The 26470-nt window shown below is 39.1% G+C and overlaps 2 protein-coding genes across 3 annotated transcripts; both read right to left on the bottom strand.

The window, feature by feature from the left end:
- Positions 1-34: 34 nt before the first annotated feature.
- On the bottom strand, positions 35-19398 carry gipc2 (GIPC PDZ domain containing family, member 2). 2 transcript variants are annotated; one of them, XM_065954263.1, is made up of 7 exons: positions 18770-19398; positions 5354-5539; positions 3405-3585; positions 2933-3045; positions 2406-2487; positions 1236-1418; positions 35-1137 (listed from the first exon to the last, which is right to left on the bottom strand). In XM_065954263.1, the coding sequence occupies exons 1-6, from the start codon at positions 19043-19045 to the stop codon at positions 1267-1269; spliced, it is 990 nt and encodes a 329-aa protein (XP_065810335.1). In that variant the 5' UTR covers positions 19046-19398; the 3' UTR covers positions 35-1137; positions 1236-1266. The 2 variants fall into 2 exon arrangements, with proteins under 2 accessions (XP_065810335.1, XP_065810334.1); XM_065954262.1 differs by having other exon boundaries at positions 35-1418.
- Positions 19399-21321: 1923 nt separating this feature from the next.
- dnajb4 (DnaJ heat shock protein family (Hsp40) member B4) lies at positions 21322-26260 on the bottom strand. The gene is made up of 3 exons (XM_020660068.3): positions 25701-26260; positions 23562-24142; positions 21322-22130 (listed from the first exon to the last, which is right to left on the bottom strand). The coding sequence occupies exons 1-3, from the start codon at positions 25909-25911 to the stop codon at positions 21900-21902; spliced, it is 1023 nt and encodes a 340-aa protein (XP_020515724.1). The 5' UTR covers positions 25912-26260; the 3' UTR covers positions 21322-21899.
- Between the last annotated feature and the right edge of the window lie 210 nt (positions 26261-26470).

The following is a 26470-nucleotide window of genomic DNA, read 5'->3' as shown; positions in this document are numbered from 1 at the left end:
TTGTGAGCCAGATGCATTCACGACACAGCTGTAGTAACAGTATATCAAATTTTATTGTCTATCCAACAATAGTGATCCCTTATGGTGTGTCAAACAATATGAAACGGCTGCAAACAGCCAGCATCAGAACCAGACATGAATCAGTTCACTATTTAAATTCAGTTTGACAGTGATTTAAATAGTGCAGTTACAATAAGACCTTTCTTTCATACCGAGCCACCTCTCAGTGGAAAAAAAAAAAAAATCTGCTACAGCGTATGATTTTCCATGATACAATAAATTACAGGAACAAAAATAAGCGTACGTCTCTAAATAAGTTGGATGTCATGACATATTAACAGTGTTTACAGACTTAAACAATATGAGAGACTAAAAGGAATGTTGGTATGTGATCAAACTCGTCTAAAGGGTTTAAAGATAGACACAAAAAGGCTGAAACTGAGATTTTCAAGGACACAAAAATCACAAAGTAAACCAACTTTAAAATGTGGAAGCAGCTGAAGCTCTTAGTTCATTTAAAAACAGATAAAAAGATGTTTGAGAGAGAAATATAGTCACTATAAATCACTATAATTACACTAATTACACCATGTCGCTGCCATAAAATTAGCAACATTTCACATATAAAAAATCTATAAAAAGCTGTGTGCTTTAGCTGTATATTTAATATGACACAGATATAAAGTTAGATTAAAACTGAGTGATCGTTTAGAATCGAAGGTGTGCAGAAACCTTTTCATTACCAGTGTATAAGACCAGGTTAGACTCTGCTCAGCAGACGGCATCACTCTTAAGACCATTTCTCAAAGGTGGAGTACAAAAAGTTTGAACAACATCTAGAATTAATCCTCAGAGGTTTTAGCATGCATGAGGCAGCTCTCACGCTGGAAACTGCATTCCACATTTCATGGATATCTTTACAAGATTTCACTGAAACGCTGATGTGCTAGATTCCTTCTGTAAACCCAAATGACCAAATTTGACGCTTTGAGACACTCCATCCGAGCGCAACGCAACACTTTATAAAAACTTAATTCACTCATGTTGTCCAGTTTGTTTCTGAGAATAATAAGACGTGAGTTCGGGGAAGGAGAGGATTGTGTGTGTGTGTGTGTGTGTGTGTGTGTGTGTGTGTGTGTGTGTGTGTGTGTGTGTGTGTGTGTGTGTGTGTGTGTGTGTGTGTGTGTGTGTGTGTGTGTGTGTGTGTGTGTGTGTGTGTGTGTGTGTGTGTGTGTTTTATTGGGATGGGGGAAGCCGATTGCGATCTTATAATCTTCCTTGCTTGGCGTCTCCAATGGCTCCCCAGACGTCAAACACAAACTCATCTGGGAAAGCGAAGTCCCCGAGGGTCTCGTCTAACGCCATGGCGAATTCATCTGGGTTCTTTTTGTCGCGGCCGACCTCGACCATCGTAGCAGCTGGGGAGGAAACAGCAGAACACTTTACTGAGTAACTGAGAGCTTTTAGGCTCTTTGTTTAACTGTTTTTTTTTTAATTAGTTCAATTTTTCAGCAGTGGGTTGAATCTTAATTTTTTCACGGATGTCTAAAATAAAGATCCGGGAAACATAAAGAGACCACTGCAAAACTCTCTGGTTCCATTTCTTTTAGCCAAGTCTGAATGAAAGGAAGAAAAATGTTTTTATTGTATACAACATTTCTACCAATCTCCATCTTACAAATAAAATATTCTCATTTAGGTCTTATCTTATTTGCAGAAGATAACTGGTTGTAGAGATGCAGTATTAGTCAGATTTTTTTTGTATGCAATAAATAGAAGTTCAGAATAATTTTTTAACCCACAGAATACTTTAATTTAGAAAGTCAGAAAGGGTGATGTCTAAAATGTTTTTGGCAAAGCCGAACAATACAAAGGTAAAACCGAAAAATTTAATCCAACAATTCTAATAGTCTTTAAAGGCTCCAGCATGTTTAGTAAAGCAGACTCATAAAATATTGTTGTTTTGTTGTTGTTAAATTATCCCCGAAGGAGATTTGTTCGTTTTACTCAACTCATCCAAAGTAGTAGGAGAAAAATCAGCTCCTCCTTGGGGTGAAGCAACAGTGCTTAAAAACTTAGCCGATATGCTGACATATTTTCTTCCAGGGTAAAGTACGCTATGTGAATAAATCATGGATTAACATACAGACAGAGGTCACAGAAAGGGCTAACTGAGGCCAAAGAATTTGTGTGAAGCTGGATATGGACCAACCTGATAATCTACTTAAAGTGAATACTGAAAGGCCGCTCAGGAGAAATAAATCTGAAAGATATAGGCTACCTTTAAACCTCTGGGGTTAGAAAAAGTTTAAACTCCATCGTGTGTCATTGTAAGCAAGTAGAAGTTGTGTTTCACAGAAACAGAGAATAAAGTTCATAAATGATACTTAAATGTTGTTACTCACCAAGTTCAGTGTCTCTGATGCCCATGTAGCTCTCCAGGAGGTCGTCCACTTTCTTCACTGCCTTCTCCTCAAACTCTGTTGGCTGGAAAACAAAAACAAGTTCACAGATCAGTTCTTTATTTGATGGTATATAACTCTGGCAACACAGACTGTGTAAGATTAGGTGATCAGTCTGACGTTGATTCATTTTTCAAGATGTCATCGGTGAGGGGAACACATTTACTTCTGGTTATTTACATGACGGTGAAGGAAATGTAAATGTAAGGATTAGTATGCACCATCTTCTGTGAGTTTTTTTCTGTCTGTAACTTCTATGCATCTTCAACAAAGATTAAGATTTTAAGAACAACCAAAGGAAATGCAAATGTTCTATTTACATCAACAGATCAATGTGAAAAGGTTAAAAACCAAACTGTCTCAGTATGAAATGTCAATGATATGAGAAGGTCACTTTAAGGAACTTTAGTGCCCAACAGATGCTTCTCACGCCCGAGATAATGCAGATAAATGCAAATGAAGAAACTCACCTCCTCCTCGACAGTAGCTGGGCCCTTGGAGCGAAGTCTCAAAGTCCCTCTCCCGTTGCTGATCTTGTTGTCACTAGCAGGTTTGGCACCCTTTGACCTGGGCTCAAGCATTTCTGTCAATCAAAGAGGAAACTACTTACTTACTTAAAGCCAATTTCACACAGCTGAATCCCAGTTTTGGCTTGCATAAGCCGTAATTTGTCTTGATGGAAACAGTGCTGTCTCAAAAAAAGGTATGGTTAGACTCTTTTAAGCACATGCATTTGAATGTTTTTCCTCACACAAATGATGCTGTGGATGTGAGCCCTGCTGTGCAGTCCCACATGCTGAGAAACACTGCAGCAAGCGAGTCTTTGTCATTGGCTGAAGGTGAATCTGTCGTCTTCTAAGAGTGGGTCAGTTATGTAACGTGCTGATGCTGATGTTTTTTTTACATCACCTACACTCTTTCTGTATCCTGTTTCTTACTCACCGAAGGCCTTCATGGGTTCGACCAGTTTGAGGGTGAAAACCTTGTCCTTGGGAAGCTCTTTCAGCATGCGGGCCACCTCATAATGTCGCGTCCCCACGATGTTCCGTCCGTTAATGCACTCCACGTGGTCGCCCACAGAGATCACCTTCACCCCGTCCACAACGCTGCCCTCTTTGATACGCTGCCATAAAAGTCAGGACCAATTAGAATAAACACATCAAAAGAAGCCAAGATTACAGTGCTACACAAAAAGAGTTTTTTGAAGGGGTTTCCAAACAGCAGAAGACAAAAATAAAGATCAAACAAGAAGGCAAAGTGTGACAAAGTGCATGTGAGGTTATGCGAGTACAAAACATTCTTGGCAATACTTAACTAGTCTAATGTATTTACTCTTTCATTATGTTATACCAGACGTTCACTTCTTCTTGTTTTCAAGTCCAAAGATGCAAAAAACTCCACTTACCGTGAAAAGTGGAGAAAAGTTTCAAACAGATTATTTCTGATAAGACTTTATAAATAAATAAAAAGCTAAGTTCCTAATCATTAACTCCTCAGTAAAGAGAAGACAAATTATTTTATACCTTTTTTAAATGAATTTTCTATCCTTTTCTTGTAAATGCACTTAAGTGTTCATTCCATAAACCTCTCTCACAGACAAATTACTGTATAAAAAAGGCTTAAAAAGTAGTCCATATGTGATGGAACAGCTGCAGTACACTGGACTATGCCTGGTTGCAAGACATTTAAATTGTTTATAAGATGCGGGAAGAGATAAAGGAGTTTATTCTCCAGACATCAAAAGATGCATTCAAGCTATTCTGTAAATGTAGATTACCTCAGCCGAGCTTAAAGGAGCAGCATTCTTTTTAGCAGTACATATAATCCAACAGCATCACCACACTGACCCAAGGGGCTTCAGCGTGTCGTAAACAGTGTCAGGTTATCTGGGTGCAGTGCTGTTTGGGAGTCACATGATGGCACACGTGAGCACTTTGTTTTTCTGGAGAAAGATGACCGAATAAGCTCATTACACCAGTCTGCATCGACAGAGGCAACATACCAGGTTGAGTTATTGTTTTTTCTCTTTTATGAAAGCAGCTTTGTACAAATACTTTGAACATGGCAATCTGTTTAGCTGTTTTGAAATTGCATTAGAAAATCCCTCTGAAGCTGTAATAAGTTCAGTTCTCAAACCTGAGATTGATTTACTAGTTTAACTGTTTAATATATTTTGTGTAAAATGAAAAAAGGCTGAAGGAATGACTCCATTGTTGGATTTAGTTACAGGACAGACGATTAATCAGTGACAGCGAGACAACTTTTGGCTTTATCCCGTCGGGGCAAAGCATCAAACAAAGCATCCCCATCACATGTTTTTCTTACTTTGTCTGACCACCTATAAATAATAATAAACATGGATAAACGATTGTTCTCTGCTCCCTGCATATGACAAAAGTATACATGTAAAGTACCTTGATGTTTTGACACAACTTTGGCTGAAAAAAGTTAATCGTCTAATACTGGTCAAAGACAGGTCTTCCATATAAATTTAAGAGTAATTCCATTGTCTTTTAAAGCTGACTAAAAGTGCCTGCCCATGTATGAAAAAAAGTTACATTGAATGAAACATTTCCTTTGTCTCTGCAGTTTAATGAAATGTACTTATGGTTGTTTCAATTTTTAAAGGTTTATTTTTTGGCGTTTTTGTGCCTTTTTTAGAGATATAACAGTAGATAGAGTCAGAAATCGGGCAGAGAGAGTTGGGAACAACATGCGGGAAAGAAGCCACAGGTCATATTCGTTTAGAGGACTATATCCTCTGTACATGGGACATTTTTTCAATGTATTTCTTTTTTGAATCTTTTCTCCAATAAGTAAAAGTACTCAGGAAAATAAACTAAACATTACCTGTGAATGTGTGCAGGGTAACAGGCTTCTGTTCTTCTTACCTTTATAAAGGCGTATCCCGCTCCATTGTCGGTGATGGTGAGGCCCAGAGCGTCTTCAGATTTGTAAATTTCCACCTCCTTCTTGATCCCTTTAATGTGGGCGAAGATAAAATCCTCTAGGCCGATCTGGCCCCCCAGGAGCTTGTCCATGTCAATCTTGTGGGTGTTGAGAGTGCAGAACAGGAGCTGTACACACACACAGACATGGAGCAGGAGGACTTAGTACAACATAATGTGCACATAAAAAGACAAATGATACGTTTAAAACACCATTGACTGTGTAAATACTTCTTAATAGGCAACAAGTTAAATCACAAAAATCATAAAATAGGCTTCACTCCAAAGAAAACTCCAGGAATGACAGCACATTTGAAACAGAATCACAGTTTTTTTTTTTAGCTACAGCCTGAAAATAAACAGTTTGAGTGATGATGATTGAGCACACTGACCCTGTATGCCATCTAACAAAATACCCAGATTATGTCTTGGCTGCAGCCATATATGCAGTTTTACCCTCTTCCAACTTGGTTGAGACATCAGAGTGTGATGTGTCTGTGTATCCAAGAGAGGAAGGGCCAGCTTGTGACGAAGCAGGCGAGGAGGGGAGGCTAAATTACTTTTCCTCCTGTGCCAGAGATTTTAAAATTTGGCCTCACACCTTGTGGCTGCCTGCCTCATCTTGGCAGCACAGAGAAAGGGAAATGCGATCAGAAGGAACACGATACACCAGTGGCCTGATTTAACAGCGCTTTAAACAGACACAGGACGGTGAAACCCAGGAAGAGGTGGAGGAGACAGGAGGATGTGAATCATTCATTCCTCTCTAACTCACCTAGACAAACAGGGAAGCTATTAATAACTCCTATTAGATTTTTTTTATTTACATAGAGTTATGTGCATGTGTAAGTTCTGCATCTATTGTGGAATCAGCTCTCTAGTGAGGCTTTGAGAAATCCAGAGCCAGGACTTGTCAGCTGACCTCCAGGACCGATTGGTGCTGGTCCATGAGGAGGATGACCTTTGTGCACCAATCAGGTTCTGGCAACGAAGGCCGGCCTTGTTTGGGCCCTTCTCCTTTGTGTACCAACAGGCGCTGTCCACACACACACACACACGCATTAGCAGACAAGGCCCCATGCGTTGCTGTGGGTTACCAGACTATAAAAGAATGGGATTTTAATAGAGGGAGGCCGCGAGAGGAGTGGAGCAAAGGGAGAGAGGGAGTATGGAGCAGAAGAGAAGGTAAGGGTGGGGTGTAGCTGAATTGATGGCTCTCTTCTCTTCTTTTTTTCCATAACAGACCCCTCTCCCTTGCCTCCTTCACTACCCCTCAAACCCCCCACCAGGCCAGGGCATTACCCAAGAGCGAGTGGGAGGAACAGCAGTGGACGCCTACACCCGGTTACCAAGGCTGCTGACTACATTAAGCTGCTTGTGTGCGACGCATACAGCTCTCAGCACTCCTCTCCTCTCCTCTCCTCCTGCTGGGCTGACAGCCACAGCGTGTTCACACTGCCAGGGGGGGAGAGGCAGCGTCACACACTGCAGCGACTGCTTCTCCTCTCCTCTCCTCTCCTCTCCTCTCCAAGACCTGACTCACGACAGCAGATACTTCACCTCCCACAGCCTGCACACTTACCAAAACCTTGATAACCACAAGGGAAAGGGCAAGTGAAAGGAGAGAGGTTCTGCAATCTGCTCAGCATCACCCCAGACAAGAGTTATTCTTATTCTATGGGTCAAGGCTTTCAAGACAGGAAAGGAGGAGGAAAACAAAATATATCTGATTTAAAAAAATAAATAAACTGAATGTAAGGGTACCTGTAATATTAATATATAATAACATTAATTAAGGACGCATAGAGCTGCATCTGTGATGAAAGTACCACTTTTAACAACAGGAGAAGTTATTTCATTTTTCTGACATAGAATACCTGACATGAGAGATTTATCAGGTTACATTATTTTCTAATGAATTTAAATTGCATTATTACTTGTTTAACTGCAAAAATAATCATTGAACTAATACCAAAGATGAGTGTTAGTTGTACTAAATATGGGAGAAAGTTGCATGGACACCACCTCTTTTCACCGAACTTTGGCTGACAAAAGCGACACCTGGTTAATTTTTTTTTTAATTTATTGCAAATAACAATAAACAGAGCTTTCTACTTTTACTAATACTTGTGCTCAATAATGTCTTCATTTGTAATATTGGACAAAGAAAACAGAAGTTAGTACCCATGTATAAACTATCCTGAAATATACGGTAGTTAAACAGAAGGATGAAGTGTGCACTCTGCAGATCGAGATATAATCCAGAACTCCTTTCTAACATGTAACAATAGTGAACAGTAGTCAAAAGCAGATAATTAATCATTGGTGTCAATCCATTTTTGTTCACAACAACTTTTAAAACCTTTTTATATGTATTTCTTAAATTGAAAATTGTACATATAAAAACACAAATTTACAAATAATTCTCAATACTACAAGTTTGATCTCTACATAACTTATAAAGAAATGGCACAAAGCTCTCTCTTCTCTCCTCGTGTTTTATTTTTCCACTCAAACTGATGGACACTAAATGTTCCCTGTGTCACTGTAAAGTTTATTTTCAGTGGACGGGGACTTTAATCTTCAGTGGCGTTCACTTCACAGAAACAAAGGGGCCAAATGTTCAACGTATGAGGAGACGGTTCGACCCCCTGTCATTTAGTAACTAACACTGACAATGAGATGAGATGTGTCACGATCTGCCTGACTCAGCTCAGCAGATGATTGTTGGATTAATCACATCACACTTTTCACTTCACAGTTAGTCATGAAATTAAACTACCCTGAGTACTTTTACTAACGGATCCTTCTGCAATTCTACAGTACTTTTAGAAGAATTCAGTTTATTCTACTCAATACTTTGAGATTTTGAACATTCAGATGGTATAGACTATACAGGGCCGGCCCGTGGCATAGGCAGTATAGGCAAATGCTAGGGCTGCCGGCCATCCATAGGCACCCGAAAAGAGTGAGGAAGAAAAGTTGAAGATGATGAGAAGAAAAAGAAGAAACAATGTGATAACTATCACTAAATGTTATTTCATCTTATATAACTGTCATGCTATTTTTCAGTAATTATTACAAAACAAGCCAATACAACATAACTACATCACCTATTTAAAAAAGGCCATATTTTCTTGCTGTCTGCTCGACCTGATGCTTCACAACACCGCTGCTCTGTACCTGCTCATTTTGGGGGAAGAGTGCAGACGGTAGCTCGTGATAGCCGGGACTCGAACCGGTCCAACCCAAGTCCCTACGGACTGAGCTACTGCCACCCCTACAAATATCAGTTTTAAATAAAGAAAAGCTGTAAAACATAAAGCTGTATGCCCGTTTTAAGTGTATGAATATTGTGATTGGTCGTAGAATTGGTAGCATTACAAGGGGCGCAAGCTAAGCTCTTGCCAGGGGCACTAAGTGGGTTCGGGCCGGCTCTGCTTAAATATGTCATTGAGCATACTTTTTATGAGCTCACTAAATATGATGCTTTTGTAGCTATTCTACACAATACATGAAAGTTACAATTATCTGCACTTTTACAAACTACAACATTAATATTTTAATTTTGCTTCAATAAAATAATGTTTTGCATAATCCATAGTCCTTTGCTTTTACTGTCATTAAGAGCAGTGCTCTCCCTCCCTCTCTCTCTCGCTCTCTCTCCCTCTCTCTCTTTGTTGTGTACTTAGTGAAAGCTTACACTGTTGTATCTTTTACTGGAAAGATAACGATTCCCCTGCTTTAAGAGCAGCTAATGTGTTTGTTTGCTTTAAACACAATTCCTGAACCTCTATTGGATTTATTGGCAGAAAACATTAAACCGATTTAACAATTAACCCTAATGAAACTCTTCATCTTCTCTTTGTTTTGACACACAGGACAGGATATACAAGCATTACAAGGTGAATATTTGTTTCTCATTAAATACAATGTAATAAAATGTTTTGTTAATTTCAGCTATTCTGATCATATTTATGTTCATTTGAAGTTATTGATGTCAGGTGTCCAGCACACAGCAACATAACAGTTCAACTGAGAACCCTGCTAAGACATATTACTTTTTTTATTGCAGTTTTGTTCTCCTCACACAAACCTTTTTCAAGCTTTAAATAATAATAATAATACCGCAGTCCAACATTATGAGAGAGATTTGTCAAGCAGACATTGGACATTTTAATATAATACAACGGCTGATATTGAACCGTTAAATCTCCACCTACATATTCTCTACAGAGATCTCTCCACTTGCCTGTAAAATAGAGTCAAAGATGATAAATAAATAAAGTCATTTAACAGGACAACCCTCTGAATTATGTCCTGCACTGAAACAGTGTTGATTTAAGCTTAAGAAACCTGTTTCTTTGGGTATTAAAGTATTGTCAAATGTCAATTTAGAGCCCCTTCAACAGATGATAACGACAGAGAAGAGAGTGGGGAAGAATAAACTGATATAATAGCTCACATAAGGGAATTATTATGGTGTATAAAAAATAAAAAAATAAATAGATGTCCTCTTTCCAGTCTTCATCCATCGTAATATCTGTGGCTAGGGTTTTAGTTGTTAACAGGGATTGCTGATGTAAGCTGTGTGTTGTGGCGTGGCTCAGTGTTCAACAGGATATCACAGTCATCAGCATGAAAGCCAGTATAATCATTAACCTAACAGCGGATGTGAGATTCTGTGGAAACATAACTGAGGGATGATTCATAAAGTCTGATCAGAGAAACAGAGCTTATAATTAGAAAGCCTTTATCGACTGATCCTGACTCAACCAAGATTTATTGATTTCATAAAGTTGATCTAATGTGATTCTGCTCAAATGACAAGAGACACTCAACACCGATCACATCAGTTCATAAGGGAAAATAAACAAACATATAAAGATGAAAATCCATGTGCAAGAGCACCGAGCAGCAAAAAAACAAACCACTGCAATAAAGCAGAAAACTTCTGAGAGCTTGTTTTAAACTCAGATTGCTGAAGGATTCTGCATGTCCCTCTGAGATGTAGCCCTATATGCGAGTATAATTTATTTTCTTTGTATACCAATGTGCTGAAAATTAAAGTGTAAGACTGGCAAGTTGAAATGTGACATTGAAGAACCTGAATTCATTATGGATTACGGCCTTCCTTTTCCTTATGAAATTGAATGGACTACAATTAGACTGCTGAGTATTCAGCAAATTAAGTCTATCCTTACATGCTTTGACTGGCAACCTTTTAATGAATGTGCAACTGGACCCCCCGCCTGCCTTCCCCCTCTTGAGACTGTAAGTCTGTGTCTCTTTATCCCTTGTCCTGTCTGTTGTCAGTATGCTTGTTGTTTTGTGTTTGTTTTTACTCACTTATGCTTACTTCTTGACTTTTGTTTGATTATTATTTAATGTTATTTTTGTTACTTTTGTTGTACAGTTCACATGTGGTGATTGGCATGTTATTTCCCCACACCGCTAATGTTCATACTCATTTCTGTATCTACCTATACTATGGATGTATGGGTTCAAATGTAACTTTATGTCTTTAATTTTTATGTGAACATGCAGCCAATAAAAAAAACAAAATTGAAATAGAAACATTTCTGTCTGATTCTTTATACTGTGAAGTTTTAGTTAGTTATGGATCTAAGATGATGACCTTTATTTTAATTTCAGGGCATTTAACAGAAATATGTTGGGTGGATTGCTGTGCAGATAATTTACATAAAAATACAAAGGTTTAGACACTTAAAATGTAGATTGTACAGAAACTGTATCTACGAAGTGATAAAAAGCAAACCCTTTTTAGTCCCCATTGGACTTAAATTGAATCATCAATTTTGAGACCTGGTAGCTACATTGTCTTTTCTGATATGATATGGGCTTGTGCAAACTGGGCATAACGTTACTTTTACTGCCAATTGGATCATGATTACAGGCAAAATGTATTCGCATTTTTAAAAGACTCCTTTAATAAACAGAAAACAGTCTGAATTTCTGAAGCAAGCCAGGTTTAAATGAATACAATTACTTTTGTTGCATCAAATAGAAAATTAAAGCAAAACAAAAATCAACTACATTGAATGTGTTGACGAATTAATGTACCTATTGAAGCTCCATGAAGGACACTCGAGGACTGAGTAACAACCACAGCTCAAACTATCCTTGGAAAGATCACCATACAGTGGATAAATAAAATATTGGTTCCTCTTTTCCAACAGGCGTTGTTTATACTCTGCCATAACACTGATCCTCAGAGACACTGTTGTTGTTCTGCAGGTGCCATGACAATGCTTTCCTCAACCTTCCCTGATGGTAAACAACTTAAACAACCATTATTTTAGATACAGTCTAGTTCCTCACACATAGACACACACACCTGGGGTCTGTATCTGCAGATTCACACACTCATCCTTAGCATCACATTCATATAATGAGGTGATCACACAAACATAAAAAGGGAGAGTCCATGCTCTCATGACGGCTACAGGTGTAATGGGCACCTTAAAGTCAAACAAATGGATTTATTAACAGACAAAATAAATGATTAAACAAAGATCAACTCAAAAACTAATGGAACTAAACACAACAACACACAATCCCTGACTGAAGGACAGCAGAAATCCTCTCTTTTCCTAAAGCCAGCACTGGGCACAAACAGCACAGGGAAACATACAGCTGTAACATGGGGCATAATAAATAGGAACCACAGTACACTGAGGACATACTGAAGGACTAGTTTTCATATTGAGCAGCCTTAAATGATATAAGGGTGACATTTCATTATGATGCAGTCCAGTTTAACACCCCCATTATTTTAAAGGTTAACAGGTAGAACGGGTGGGAGAGCTGTTCAACTGGATTGCATCGCTAATAAAGTGACTATGGGTGTTTAACTGAGGAATTACGATGAACATAATTCATTTAACTTTTAGTTCCACCCTAGAAATGATGTAACATGCCTGCACCTTTGAAAACTGGGTGTTTCCGACCTGAGCAGAAAATTGATTTATTGCTCTCACAATGTCACGTGCTCATATTATGAGTATGACGGGCAAGAAAGCCCTCAGAATTCATTCTCTTTGTACCAAAAGTTAAATGAATAACGCCTTATTATACACTAATCAAGAGTTAATTTTACTTCGGTATGTGAAATAACTGAGTGAGTAGCCCCAACTGCAGGTTAGCCTGAAGCTTTGAGGATTAAGAAAGTATAAGAGTCTGGATAATGCAAACAGAGTAAAGCATTATTAAATGAGGTTTTGTTTCACAGTATCCTCCCTCTCCCTGCAAACATGGAAGCAGGGCTACCTGCGAAACAAAAACAAGATATGTGGCTCTGTCAGACTATACCGTAGTCTAGATATTCAAATTGCAGGCAAATGTATTGTGTGCTTTCCTTTGAGTAGAGAGCACACTAAGAGCAGGTGGACAGGAGACAAAGTCAGAGAGCCACACCTTAAACTGTACAGCTGTAGGCCCAACAACCAGACTTTGACCTGAAAAGACACATAAAAAGATCCCATTTTTCCTGTTAAGAGTGGAAACTTAACATTCATGTCTTTCTAGCTGAGATAACATGGAGTTAAATTTGAAATAAAAAAGAAATAGAGCTGTGTGTCAACGAAAAGTAACAGGGATTGTTATTCCTAAAAAGGACTAAAAAGTTCCTCCCACCTATTGTTGACATTTTCTGCCAAGGTCCAAAGACCTGCCTACACATGTTTAGTCAGGTTTACACATTTTTTACCAATAAAAATGGTCACAACTGCACATCTCTTGTTTTTTTTAGATTTTTATTTTTTTTATTTTTGGGCTTTTTGTGCCTTTAATGGATAGATAGGACAGTGGATAGAGTCGGAAATCAGGGAGAGAGAGAGAGTGGAATGACATGTGGGAGGGAGGCCACAGGTGGGAAGCGAGCCCGGGCCGCCCGCTTGAGACGACAGCCTCCATACATGGGGCGCACGCACTAACCACTGCGCCCCCGCACATTATTAATGCAATAGACAGGGTTTACCGTAAGAAGATATTTTCTTGTTTTATCCCATGCACTCTCTGCAGTTCTGAACAATGAGCATTATGGTGTATAATGCAATAGAAAGCCACTATACACAATACTGCAACTACTAAACCAATCAAAATGTCAAGCGCTGCATGTTCCACCCCTCAAGTCCCTGCTCTTTTTGGGGGTAAATCCCTGAGATTCAATTTAGAACCAGGTCCCTTTGATGGAAACATACAAAGTATTTTGAAAAGTCCCTAGTCTCTAGGGAAAGTTCCTGTGGGGGAATTGCTATTTGAGTTCATGTAAAATATGTGTCTAATGTACTGTAATTATGTTTGGGATGCCAGCTATTTTGATCAGAGAAATTCCTTTCACTCAGTTGTGATTCCTATCGAAAGAATTTGACCCTGAGCTTCAGTGCAACATAAGGACTTGTGTTATTATTTGTACTACAATACAGTAGATAGTCAAACTGAATCAAGACTACCGGTACCTTTAATACAGTATGAGGTCAATTTAGAAAGAAAACTCCAAGCTGTCAGGAGAAATAATTACAAGGAAGACACAGTGTTTTTCATTACATAACTGCAGTCACTCAAGCAACCTCAGCGTATAACAGAGCTGCTATTAAGAACATGGGTGTTAATGATTTGTGTTTTCACAGTAGACGTCTTGGATCTGAAGAGTATAGACATTTTCTTGTCCATGTACCTTCGTATGTAGTAGTACTAGTAGTGGTAACAGCTGTGTATGCTGTATTTTATTAATATCTAACTTGATCTACAGCATTTTGATAGAAATGCCCCATTTCTTCCAGGCTGTCAAAAAAACTCCTGCTTTGGAGTTCTGAATAAACTCAACTAACCAAATAAGGAAACAGAATGCAAATTAACAAAGTACAGACTACAATCGCAAATATGTTGGCACCAACAGCAACACCTTTCTAAGCTGCATCAGTAACTTTACAACGATTACATCTTTAGAAACAGATTGTGTCTCACTTCTGGTCTTAACTGAGAAAGGTAGACCTTAAAAGATTAAGTTGAGCTTAAAGCCAACCAACATTTCCCCTGTACCTTATCTGTCCTTCCAGAGAACATACCCAACATGCAGCATAGACACAACCAGATGAGGTCGGATATCTCACATGTCTCACATGATTTGGAGTATGAGCACTGAAAAGAAGCCATTATCCCCACAGTCGTTCATGTTTGTGAGATGTTTTCATATGCAAATATGTATTTGTAGCCGAGTTTCTAACAATACAGTAGCATTTAAGATTCAAGGCTTTGCCAGTGCTAAAGCAGATGGTGCATCCACAATAATATCCAGTGCTCAGTGGGGAATTATTTTTTCATCTGATTTTGATAACAGACTGTTTCTGACAGTTCCGTAATGAATAACATTTTAAGTAATGGACGCTTCGCACAGAGTATCATGAGATCACTGAAAGTTGGTATAAAAAGCTTTGAGGATTCTGACTCTTATTAATCATTTTTTAAATATATTTATATATTAAGATAAAACAAATACATTTTTAATTGTTTTATAAGAGTGCTAAGATTATTTTTTATTTTCTGGCAAAGGTTCCAAAACTTGAGAATCATACTGGCATTAAATCTTAAGCAAAGCAACAACATTTAACAATTACATTCATTTTTTAATCAAACAGACAATTATTTCCCAAATGAGTTAATAAACCATTCAGTCTATAAACAGCAAGAAAAAGAAAGAAAAGGACCGTTATATATCTCTAGAGACAAGGGTTATGTCCTACAATAGCATGATTTAAATGACTAGTTGATTGTGAAATAGCCAAAGGTTAATTTTCTGAAAAGATTAAGCTACAAGTAAGAAATTAAACTCGTATTAACTTAATCCCTGTGTTGTCTTTTTGTTGATAAGGAAAAGTTCATTAGAGACGCATCATTTAAACTGATGCTACAGTCCTGCCATGAATCCTCTTTACAACAGTCATTTGTTTGAAGGATTTTAGTTAATCTCCTTAATAAAAGATGTGTTTGTATTAAGCCTGACCCACTGATATGAATTACATGGGAAACAATAAATGTACACCTCTTATAGAAGGTTAAGACAAAAAACATAAATTTGGGGTTTTGGTACCGAAATGTAGTGATTACATCGTCAACATAATCAAACCTTAGCTTTCAATCTGGGAACCCTTCCGTAATTAGTTTCTATCAACATCTGTTAGACAGAATATACCTCTGGGAACCGTTGTTACTTTCTCTGTAATATCAGTGAATCCAGCGGTTAGCGTTGAACGACTTCCAGACAAGACATCTCAGAGTAGCGCATGTTCATTTCTTGAGTCTCAGTACAGTTCAACCGTAAAATATAAGTTACAAAGCAGCTTCACTCTGACTCACTTCAGTGGTGAGAGTCCGAAAAAGAAACCTGGCCGAACTCAACTGTTTCAATTAACAGGGCCAAAATTTCAACATTGTAATGCAGATTTGTAAAAGGTAAATAGTAAAGCTTTTTCAAGTCTGTCCTGAAGATGAGAATAAAATGACGTTTAAAATTTGTGTTTGTTGAATGGAGGTCAGATGGATTATTTCTGATGTGTTTCACATAGTCAGAAAATCTGAATGCTTTTTGGCTATAACAACACAGCATCAAGCAGATTCGTGGCTCAAGTTGAAATGTGTGTTCTATGAGAGATATCTGCACTTTTATCTCGATATATGTTTTTAGAGGTCAATAAGTCATAGTTAGATTACTGCTGATGGAAGCTGGTAAGTGATGAGCGTTTTCTTTGATAGGAAATAATAAGGCTTTCATCCCACAGTGTTGATACCTTTTGCCCTGTTTGAACAGGTCACATCCTTTCAGAATGGGCACCACCTACACAGTTAGGATCTGTGGTGTTTATTGAGGGAGGAGGCCCTGGGCAGAGCCGCTATGCTGGGTCCTCTGGGACATGGTCTATGCAGTGGCTGCAGAGTTATCTGCTTAGATTTTAGGCTATGCCCCCTGAGCCCGGACGTGAGGGACTTCCTGTGGTAAATATGGTGGAGTCCAACAACTAACATTATCACATTTGACTCCATACCCTTGTCTTTCTCTCTCTCTATCAGTATTTGTCTTTATTGGCTGTGATACTTTCCATGCAACATTTCTGAAAAAGCCACTACTCTCAGTTGCAGCTACACCAAATGCTGCCAATGTGATATAACTCCTTTACAGAACTGATTGATGTGTTGCTATTTACAAAGTAATTTTACTTTTTAGATATATAAATATAATATAAACAAGCAGGTCTGCTTTAAGGCATTATTTCAGCAGGGTATCCCTTCTCATTATGTGGCAACTACAAAAATAAAAACCAATGTGAATATTTACTGATCCCTGTAGTGCTGAATGTTTTTCCTCCCTTCAGCAATGTTAAAGGTCAAGATCTACTACAGAACAGCCCTGTAAGAGCTGGTACAAAATCAATATATTTCTAAAAAATGCTGAAGTAGGGTTATGCTTTGAAAAACTAAGGTTAGAATCAGGTCAGCCAAAGCACACTGCTGAAAATCAGCTAAAATACCAAATCTCTTTAACTGCTGGGTTATGCTGAGCTTGTTGTTAGGGGAGTAACCGCCTGTGGGACAGTTTCTGTTCTAAAACAAGTCTAGACAGATACAGAGCAGTCCTAATGAATGTTATTGATAGACGTGATGGGAAAAAAAAACCCTAGCAAATTGGCTGGTGTTTCAGAGAGACAAAAACTGTAGAATTTGAGCCTCATTGAAATAATTTTCTCCAATCAAATCATAGTGTGACTATTTTGAATAAAGCAGCCCTACGCTTATAACATATATCTATAAGTGAACTCCTGCATCGTATGCTTCACTCAGCACCGAAACTACTGACACAAATTCCTTTCATTAATGACACTTGTTGAATGACTGAGCTTTAGAAAGGAAAGGAAGTTCCTGTCTCCAGCTCTTACAGCACAGCAGGCTGATAACAGGCTGCCCCGCAGGCCTATCTAGTCATATTCTGACTGACAAAAGTCAAACATGCCACTCACACTTTCCTTTGCAAAGACGAGCTCACGCAGTCTGGGCTGAGAGGAGGACACAGAAACTGTTTTTGTTTTCATGACCTCAACAAAGACAAATCACTGAGCAGATTTTGCAATTAATGATGTCAGATGGGCCTAAAGGTGAAAGTAATTTGCCAGTATCCAATGAAGTTAAGTCTCAGATCTCTCTTAATCCTGGATTGAAGGTATGCAGGCTGGTAGAAAGCTGGCAGGGCGTGCCTTTACAAACAACATCTAGCTTTGACACGAGACAATCAAAGTTGACGTTTAATGGCCAGCACACGGCTAATCTCGCAGAAAAGCTGCTTATAAAACTGTTTACTTGAACTTTTACAGCAAGAATTCACCTTGCATTTGTCAAGGAAGAGTTTAAGATTCCTTACTTTAGTCAAAGAAGCATTACAACTTGGTAAAATACTCTGCTACAAGTACAAGTTTTGAATAATGTACCTGCATAGAAATACAAAAGGTATATCAGCTAAATATGTATCAAAACTAAAATGTACTCAGAAAAGTACTCAGTTATGTTACCATCATTTATTACATACTGGATTAGTGTTTTTATTTTGATTAGTGGCATTTTACAACTCTGTCTAAGTTGGAACTACTTCAAAATGTTCACTATACTATGAAATAGCATAGGCCCCTAACTTTCGAAATTTAGGGGCCAGGGACCATTGAACAGGCCACAAGATTAGTGTAATGGCATGATGTACACGTTCAATGTTGTTAATCTTGTTTGTCAGCTTTAATGGGGGTAATAAAAAAAAAACAGGGTCACATTTCTTTGATGTGTACACATGCCTTGCCAATATGCTGATTCTGGTTAATAGTGCAGTAAAGTTGAGAATCAAAGTCCAACAACAAAAAGCTGCATTCATAAATTGGACAGTGACTTCTATGTAATCTTAGATTCTCCTCGCAAATAGATGATCATTTGATCTCTGATATCTAAATGAAACCACCTGAGAGGTTCAAAAGGACAAATGTTACAATGACCACAACTACTGACAAGGAGCCTTAACGAGACACCTTTAGGGCCCCGTGTGCCATTATGAGTTTGACTGTACTTTAGACTTATATATTTAACATAAACATAGTCCTAAAAGGAACAAGTTGCTAAATGTTAAATAGGCCAAAGGTAGTGAAGTTTTTAAGTAACTTTTTACACCACTGCCTAATTGAAAACTAGAAAGAATGGGATATGTGGAACACTTAAATCGAGCTTTAACACTTGAACGCAACACAAAAAAAAAAAAAATACTTGTGACTTTTTTTTCTTTTCTCTCCCGAACATCAGGTGAGCTCTTACCTCAGGTGGATTTAGATTAAACGCCTCTGCTATTTTCCCATACAACTCCTTCACGTTGGTAAATCCCTCGATCCTGCCGGTGGGACTTCCGTGAGCAAGCTGCGTGTGGAAGACGAGTTTGGGCCGCAGGTTGGCAGGTGGAGGAGGGAGCCCCGCTCCGTTCACGGCGGTTTTAGCGTGACTCCCGGCACCTGCGTGTCCACCGCCGACCTCCTCGTTTTCCACCAAATGCTCCTTCGTCGATTTGTTTTTCTTCCTCCATGGTCCTAACGGCATTTTTTTTGTTAATATGGTGGGGGGTTTCGACGCAGATCGTAAAAATTCCGAGCCGCTGCTATAACATTGAAGTAGCTAACCTGTTGAGTTCCAAGCCCAACGGTCGACTTGTCCTTATTTACTTCCTCGTTTCCTCCGAGCTTTCCTGGATTCCTTCCTTCCTTCTTATCCGACAAACTCTTTTCCCCCTCCTCACCTGCGAGCAGTTTAGATCGCACTGTAGTTCTTCGAAAGTGACTTTACCTCCCCTGCCTGCAATAAGTGGTGTGAATGTTCAACAGGTAGGTAGGTGGTGAGTAGGCGACGGGATAAACTCTGACACAACCTGCTGGCTAACAATAGCCACTCTGTTTGTCTCGCGTGCCGTGGGACGCAGGCGCAGTGGGATGAACCCGAGCTGAATGCAGGGCAGGAGGACCAGGCCCAGTGCACCTGTGCTCCATCACCGGGGGCGGGGGGTCATTACTGTCAAAATAAATTATGCAGAAATATGCTTAGAATCACAAGTGAAAATGGCTTGAGGTGATAGGCCAAAATATTGAAAAACTGGATTTACGTTCGGGAATGAAGCCTTTCATTGTCTAATTAAAGGCCATATCCAGGGCCCCGTTACAGACCATTGTTCCGTAGTCTCTAATCAAAGTGTCTCTCTCCAAAATTAAAACTGGTGAAGTCAAGCTGGCAGCCAGGCCAGAATGAGAATAATTGTAAGTTACTGTAAAAGTAAGTAGCCTTTGCATTATCATTTAAGGGAAGCCTACTTTTGCAAGTGCTTCCAAGTGTTGATGTTGAGTTTATTATGATTATTGGAGCACTGCATTATTGTATTACTTATCATTCTGTGGGACAGTTAATAATAGGCTATACATTATTATATCAGTTACTTGGGCTATGTGTGTATTTTCTCATTGGGAATCAAAAGTGACCAGTCATTAAATTTAATTTGAGTTATTCCATGTTTTTTAATCGAGTAAATAGCAACATGTTTGCCCGTTAATGTAGTTAAGTAGATAGGCTATGAGGTAAATGTCATTTGCTAGCCTACTCCTTAACACTGGAAACAAAACAAAACTCTAATTATAGTCCACCCCTAAATTATCTAAAACATGTTAAAACATATTCAAGTGTAGCTAAATGAGTAGGTTATAGATCTATATAATGTAATGTTTAAATAATAACATTTTTTTCAGAATCTGCAGTGTGCATCTATCTGTATAGTAAGGAGGAATGTTACAAACTGGGTTTGCTTTATTTATTGCTAATATGCTTTTTTTCTTTAGTTAAAGAAATTAGAAAGAAATTAAAATGATAATTGTTTTACCTTTTTATATTGATGTTCTTGAATTATGATTTTTACTCCCACCTGCCCCTGTGCCAACAGGTCTGTGATAAAGGCTCATTAGATAAGGACCTTTCAGACGTTAAATTGCCTTAAAATGTGGTTTATTTTCATGGAGAGGCATTAACATTATCTAAGAGGGGGTTGAACAGTTCTTACACTTATTTAAAACCATTGACTTCTGTGAAGCATGTTATGGGTAACAGATACATGTGTAAAAAGCCCATACACTGTTTGATGAATAATTTTCCTCCAATATGATTGGATAAGCAATAAGGTGTTTTTTTCTTCCAACTTCTTTTGAAGATACAATAACTAATTCAACATGGAAAACCACGAGGCAGGCAAACTCACACATTAAGAAGGAACAGGTGTGTTTACTCTCCACCCTCCTTGGGTAATAGTGACTCATCATTTGCACAAATCTCTAACACATGTTATTAATACACATTTATTTTTTACTAAAGGAGCCATCTGTGCACCCAAGGGTCTCAATTTCTGTCTAGCAATTATTTTACAACAATAGATTCCTATCTTTAGATGTATACTAATAAGATCCTCATATGTGACATAACAAGGAGCCCGCCTCACGCACCCCCCAGCCATGATGAGTGATGTGGCGGCCCCTGGTGGGAAAATGTAAAGGTCTTTGTGTTGGCAGCTGATGACCAGCAGCTGAAACCAGACAGCTATATTTAAACATTCATAATGTTCCTGTTAGTAAGCATTTAAATGCAGTCAACATATTTTTAGTCACACTATCTTTGCACATCTGACTATTGCAATATAACTTTGAGGCTATTCTCTTGTACTGACTGTTCACTAGTTATTAGCTTTCTGCAACATTCAGGTTTCATATTGATAATTCTGAATACATTACAATTTACAATTAGAGAGTTGCCATTTCTCACCATAACAAAAAAAAGCTCCAGATCACTTCATGTGGAAATATTTATTTTAAAATTCAAGTTCAATGTATTCACTTGTCAGTTTCTTAAAATACACACGTGACAATCCACATCATTCATCCAGTTTCCTCTTGAGATACCTGTACGCACATTTAAAGAAAGCCTCTAAATTGAGGCTGTTTTTCTATTCATAACAAAATAAACATGGATGGCAGGTGGCAAAAAAATCTCAGTAATAAAGCCTTTTAAATTAAAATAAAAGCAAGAAAATTAACTTATCTGGCACTGCAATGTTTCCCCAGGATAACAGATTTTTTTTTGGCAACTGTAGACACATTCACTACCGAATATTTGCACAAACAAAAAGATAAAGTGATTGTAGCAAAGGCGCACAAACATAACATGTTATGAACAACCCAGACAGTCTTTCACTTATATCAGCCTGGCAGCATGCATGGTATTTATAAAAAACACCACATAGCTCAAAAATAGAGATTGCACATCCCCCAGCAGGGGGTCCATCTGTGAACTGTCCTCGTGTGTTTGTGTGTGTGATAGTGCGAGTGTGTTCAGTAACGAGCTTTGTCATGTGGTTGTCTCATTTTTCCTAGGTTGGTAAATGCCGTTTCAGGACGTCCTTGGCGTTGCCGGGTAAGGTGTCGGGAAAGTTCACGTCAAACTCCACCACCAGATCTCCTCTCTGTTCGGGGTTTTTGGGCAAGGGGAGACCCTGCCCACTGACAGTCTTTCTCATGCCAGGCTTGACGACATCCGTGATCTTCATGTTGCACGTCTTGCCATCTATCGTTGACACGGTAACAGAGCATCCGCACAACGACTAAAGACACAAAAAGCAAGGAAATCAGAGTGAGATTCTGGAGAACATCAACCCACACATGGTCTGCTGTGTGCAAAAATAACACAAGGATCTGTTTGTGCAGTACAGTGCTGGGTGATATTGGTGAGGTATTGCTAAGGATGTGTTCTTCATATATCTATATGTTGCACTAGATCCAGAATATTAAGATGTATGCATCAATATTTTCCCCCATTTCTAATAATTAAATATTATATACTGTAGTTGAATATTTACAACAAAAACATTTTTTTAGTTTTAAGAAGTGTGACTAAGATATTTACTGAGCAGAACACTTGTACTTTATAATGATACCGTTACAGTAACAGTTTCTTAATTGTTCCAAACTTGTCATTAATAGCAAAGGTTGTGTTGCCTATGTGTGAATCTTAACATCGGCACTATGAATATGCAGTAAGCTTACTTAAGCTGATATATTGGATCAGCTCAAGCAGACATTGTGCTGGTTGCTCAAGTTGTTTGCGAAATGGTTTCTTTAACTAATGCTTCCAAACAAACCCTCTGAATATCTACAGTTTTCAGTCGTTTTTTGTCTCCATCTGGTAGCTTTTCCAGAACTTTTACTGAACCACAACAGCAATGCACTGTCCTCTGAGTTTGCTCAGCTGTCGTGGTGGAGATGGCTCAGTTGTCATCAGGTGACAACAGGTGGTCCAAATCTCTCTGTCCAACAATGGAATTTAGTTTTGAATGAAATCCTTCAACTTTCTCTTTTATTTTATTCTCTTTTCATGTCTTTCTAATGAAGACTGTAAGGTGCTATGGAAAGCCCTAGTACAGCTATGGTACCTGAATAAAAAATAAACTACTGAACTATTCTTCTTGATTAAAGTTACAACTATTGATTTGATACAACTCTTTGAATTTAAAATCTGAGATGAGGCTGTGAGCTTTATCTCTAAGAGTAGGAGGAACCATATAAGTACATCTTGAGGAGTGTGTGTGTGTGTTTGTGTGGGTGGGTGTGTGTTTGTGTGTGTGTGTGTGTGTTTGTGTGTGTGTGTTTGTGTGTGTGTGTGTGTGTGTGTGTGTATGGGTGGGTGGGTGTGGGTGTGGGGGCGGGCGGGCGCCGCCTCCCTGCCCACCGTGTGATACAGCTCCTATTTTCTTAATGTTGATGATCAGAATTACATAAGTGCACAGCCAAAGTGTGTAGTTCAGTACTATGCTCATTCAGTACAGCTGTACATCCAGAGGAAACAGCTACCGAGGCAGCCTACCTACAGCTTATTGATTGTGAACAGCTTTTTTGGAGCACCAGCGCTTAAAAGCAGCACTCTAAACCTAAATGTGAGATTGTACTGGCTCTGCCCTGTGTGTGACTAATACATCCATCAGACTCTATTAATACTGAAACACTCAAAGTGTGAGTCAAAATAGAAAATGCCTCACCTGTCGCAAGCTCACACGCACAGGATAGACAATGTTCGAGCCCTCTCGCCTAAAGTGTGGATGGGGCTTATCCTTGATGACGAAAACAATATCAGCAGGAATCGTACTTGGTGACTCATCTCCTTCCCGTGGAAATGTGATCTTGGTTCCTTCCTTCCAACCCCGCTTGATCTCAATAGTGAGAATCTTATCCTCTGTGCGCATGGTCCTGCCGTCTGGATTTAACCTTTTGCGAGAGATTTTCATCCTCTTGGTGCAACCGTGGAAGACCTCCTCCAGGGTGACCCTCAGTTCATGGATGATGGCCGGGTCCTGCTTCCGGCGCTGAGGCCCCCCGGGGCCAATGTGCCCGTCCCGAGGGAATCCGTTCAGGTTGAAGTTGGTGAAGGAGCCAAAGGGGTCGTTTCCATCCACATCCATGTCCTCGTCGTCTCGACCGTTTGCTTTACGCCCAAAGAACATCTCGAAGGGGTTTGAACCCCCGAAGAAAGTGGCAAAGGTGGCATGAGGGTCCCCGTGGAACGTGTAGGTGAAGGTGCTGCCTTGTCCATCAGCAGTGGGCCCATTTCCTCCCTTGAGACCTGAAGGGCAACAGAAATGATGCATGAGTCATCCTAACATTAAATTCAGCAGCAGGAGAGCTTTCTGCCACATGTGAAGTCTACTTTGACACAATCCACTATAACTAATCCACTTGCAATGCAGAATCATTTCTAAGGTAATTTTCAAGAAAAGATAACCATCAGACAATTGCAGCTTCTAAAGTGTGAGAGAGAGTGTGGAGACCTCCCTCTTTGCATAAAAATGTATGTGGATATATTTAGGCCAACATCAACCAACAATCAACAATAAGCTGGAGGGCTCATCTGAGGACGACTCAATGATAAAATAAAGACCAGAATAATTGACCGTGTAAAAATAATCTGTAGTCGCAGCTCAACAGATTAGCTGTCAGTCTCACTAAAGAATTCAGTGTTTTGTCTGAAATTAATTCAGTCACGACAGCCCACCGTCTGATTTCAGAGCACCATAGCAACCTTTGGGATCATATTGCCTGACGTTAAAAATGACCCCAGTGAGTTTCCAAAAAGTCTTTAGTAAAATGAAAGCCCTATTGAGGAACATGGTCCATATCACGAGGTCTGATTACTAATGATCTTTGAGCATTATCACTGCTTCATTAAAACAGCTGTCATTCAAAACACTGAATTCTTTTGTGGTCTTCTCAAACATTTTGCTTTTGAAACAAGACTTTAGCAATATTTGGACCACAAAATAAAAAACTGCTACCCAAATGAAATGGAATTATCGGACTTGAGAGAGTTAAAAGTCTGATATCACAAATGTAAAATCTAAAATTGTGGTTAAAGTAAGGTCTCTGGAGAGATCCCTGATAACTATGGAGCTCTATAGTATATCAATGAGTCAGGCTATAGTGTTTTAAAGGGACAATTAAGAGTTTTTAGGAACTCTGACACTTCACATTTAAATCATCCAATGTGTAACCTACTCAAGGCATGGATTACGATTCTAATGTTAAACATATATCACCAATTAAGCACAGACACACATGTTTGACACAGGTGAATATCCCTCTGGATCTATATGATTCTGTGTTTTGTTGTTTGAATTGGCAGGCTAATATGTGACTGTATTGTGTTCATATAGCATACAGTACATTTGGATGCTTTAGCAGACAATGCTCAGCATGTTTGCTACATAAATGTTAAAAGCATTATCAGCCTCCTTAGACATGAATTGAATGTATACTGGATCTAATTGAATTAGATAGACAAGGTGCTACATGACAGCTCTGACTAAATCAAATGCCATTTTATTTTTTACTCCCACAGTTTGTTCTAAATCTGTGGTGAAATGGTTTGGCCCTATATGGCAATAGAATTCAGAAAAAGTGAAAGAGATCATCACTGATATTAAATGTACAGAACAGTGAGTCTGTGATTTACTGAACAGCTGTTTTCTCGGCCTCCTCCTGGGTAACAGTGAGTGACTTGAATTAAAGCCAGCTGGATTTTACATCCAACCATCCAGGCAGCAACAGCACATTTATAACGGTGTGTTCAAGGTGGATTGAGAGCCGAACACGGTGTAATGAAGCGAGAACAACCCAGACATTACCTTCCTCTCCATACTGATCGTAAACTTCTCTTTTCTTCGGATCACTGAGGACTTCATAAGCCTCGGCGATTTCCTTAAATTTCTCCTCGGCGGCTGCAGACTTGTTTTTGTCCGGGTGCCATTTCAGCGCCTGTTTTCTGTACGCTTTCTTTATATCCTCCTCTGTGGCTCCTTTAGAGATGCCCAGCGTTTTGTAGTAGTCTTTACCCATTATCTAAGGTATCCCCGAGGATGAATTATGAATTAAAAAAAAATAATAGTAGAAAAGCCCTTAGAGGAGGGGAACTGGATGGGTCTGGTCGACGGCTGGTTGTCACAGCAGAGAGTCGGCTTCAGTCCGGACTAATAAAGAGTAAGAAGCCGCAGACAGATACACAGTGCAGGATGAAAACCATTTAGAGGCGGGTTCGTCAACGCAGTGGACCTTCTGCTATTTCTCCGTGACTGGATGACCCTCTTTAAATAGCCTCAGCTCCCTCTCTCCAGCATCCACAGCGCCAACGTCAAACCCAAGTCAGCGAAATGAATCTAGTTCCTGTGAGCTCAGCCTCTTACTGGTGAAATGAACGAGCTTTGAGGGGAGGTATCTTATGTTGGAAGGCAGTGAGGATGAAGTATTCAGATTTTTCACTTTGCTTAGAGTAGGTGAGACCGGGGGAAAGTGGTACATTGTTCACATTTTCCCTCATAACTCACAGATTACATTAAACACTGTCATTATTGTTTATAACAAATGTGCATGGGCCTGTGTTTGCACTGATTTATAAACC

The sequence above is a fragment of the Labrus bergylta genome, chromosome 4 (genome assembly GCF_963930695.1).
Source record: "Labrus bergylta chromosome 4, fLabBer1.1, whole genome shotgun sequence".
Lineage (NCBI taxonomy): Eukaryota > Metazoa > Chordata > Actinopteri > Labriformes > Labridae > Labrus > Labrus bergylta.
The sequence above is the reverse complement of the archived record's forward strand: the minus strand, read 5'-3'. Positions and strand labels throughout refer to the sequence as shown.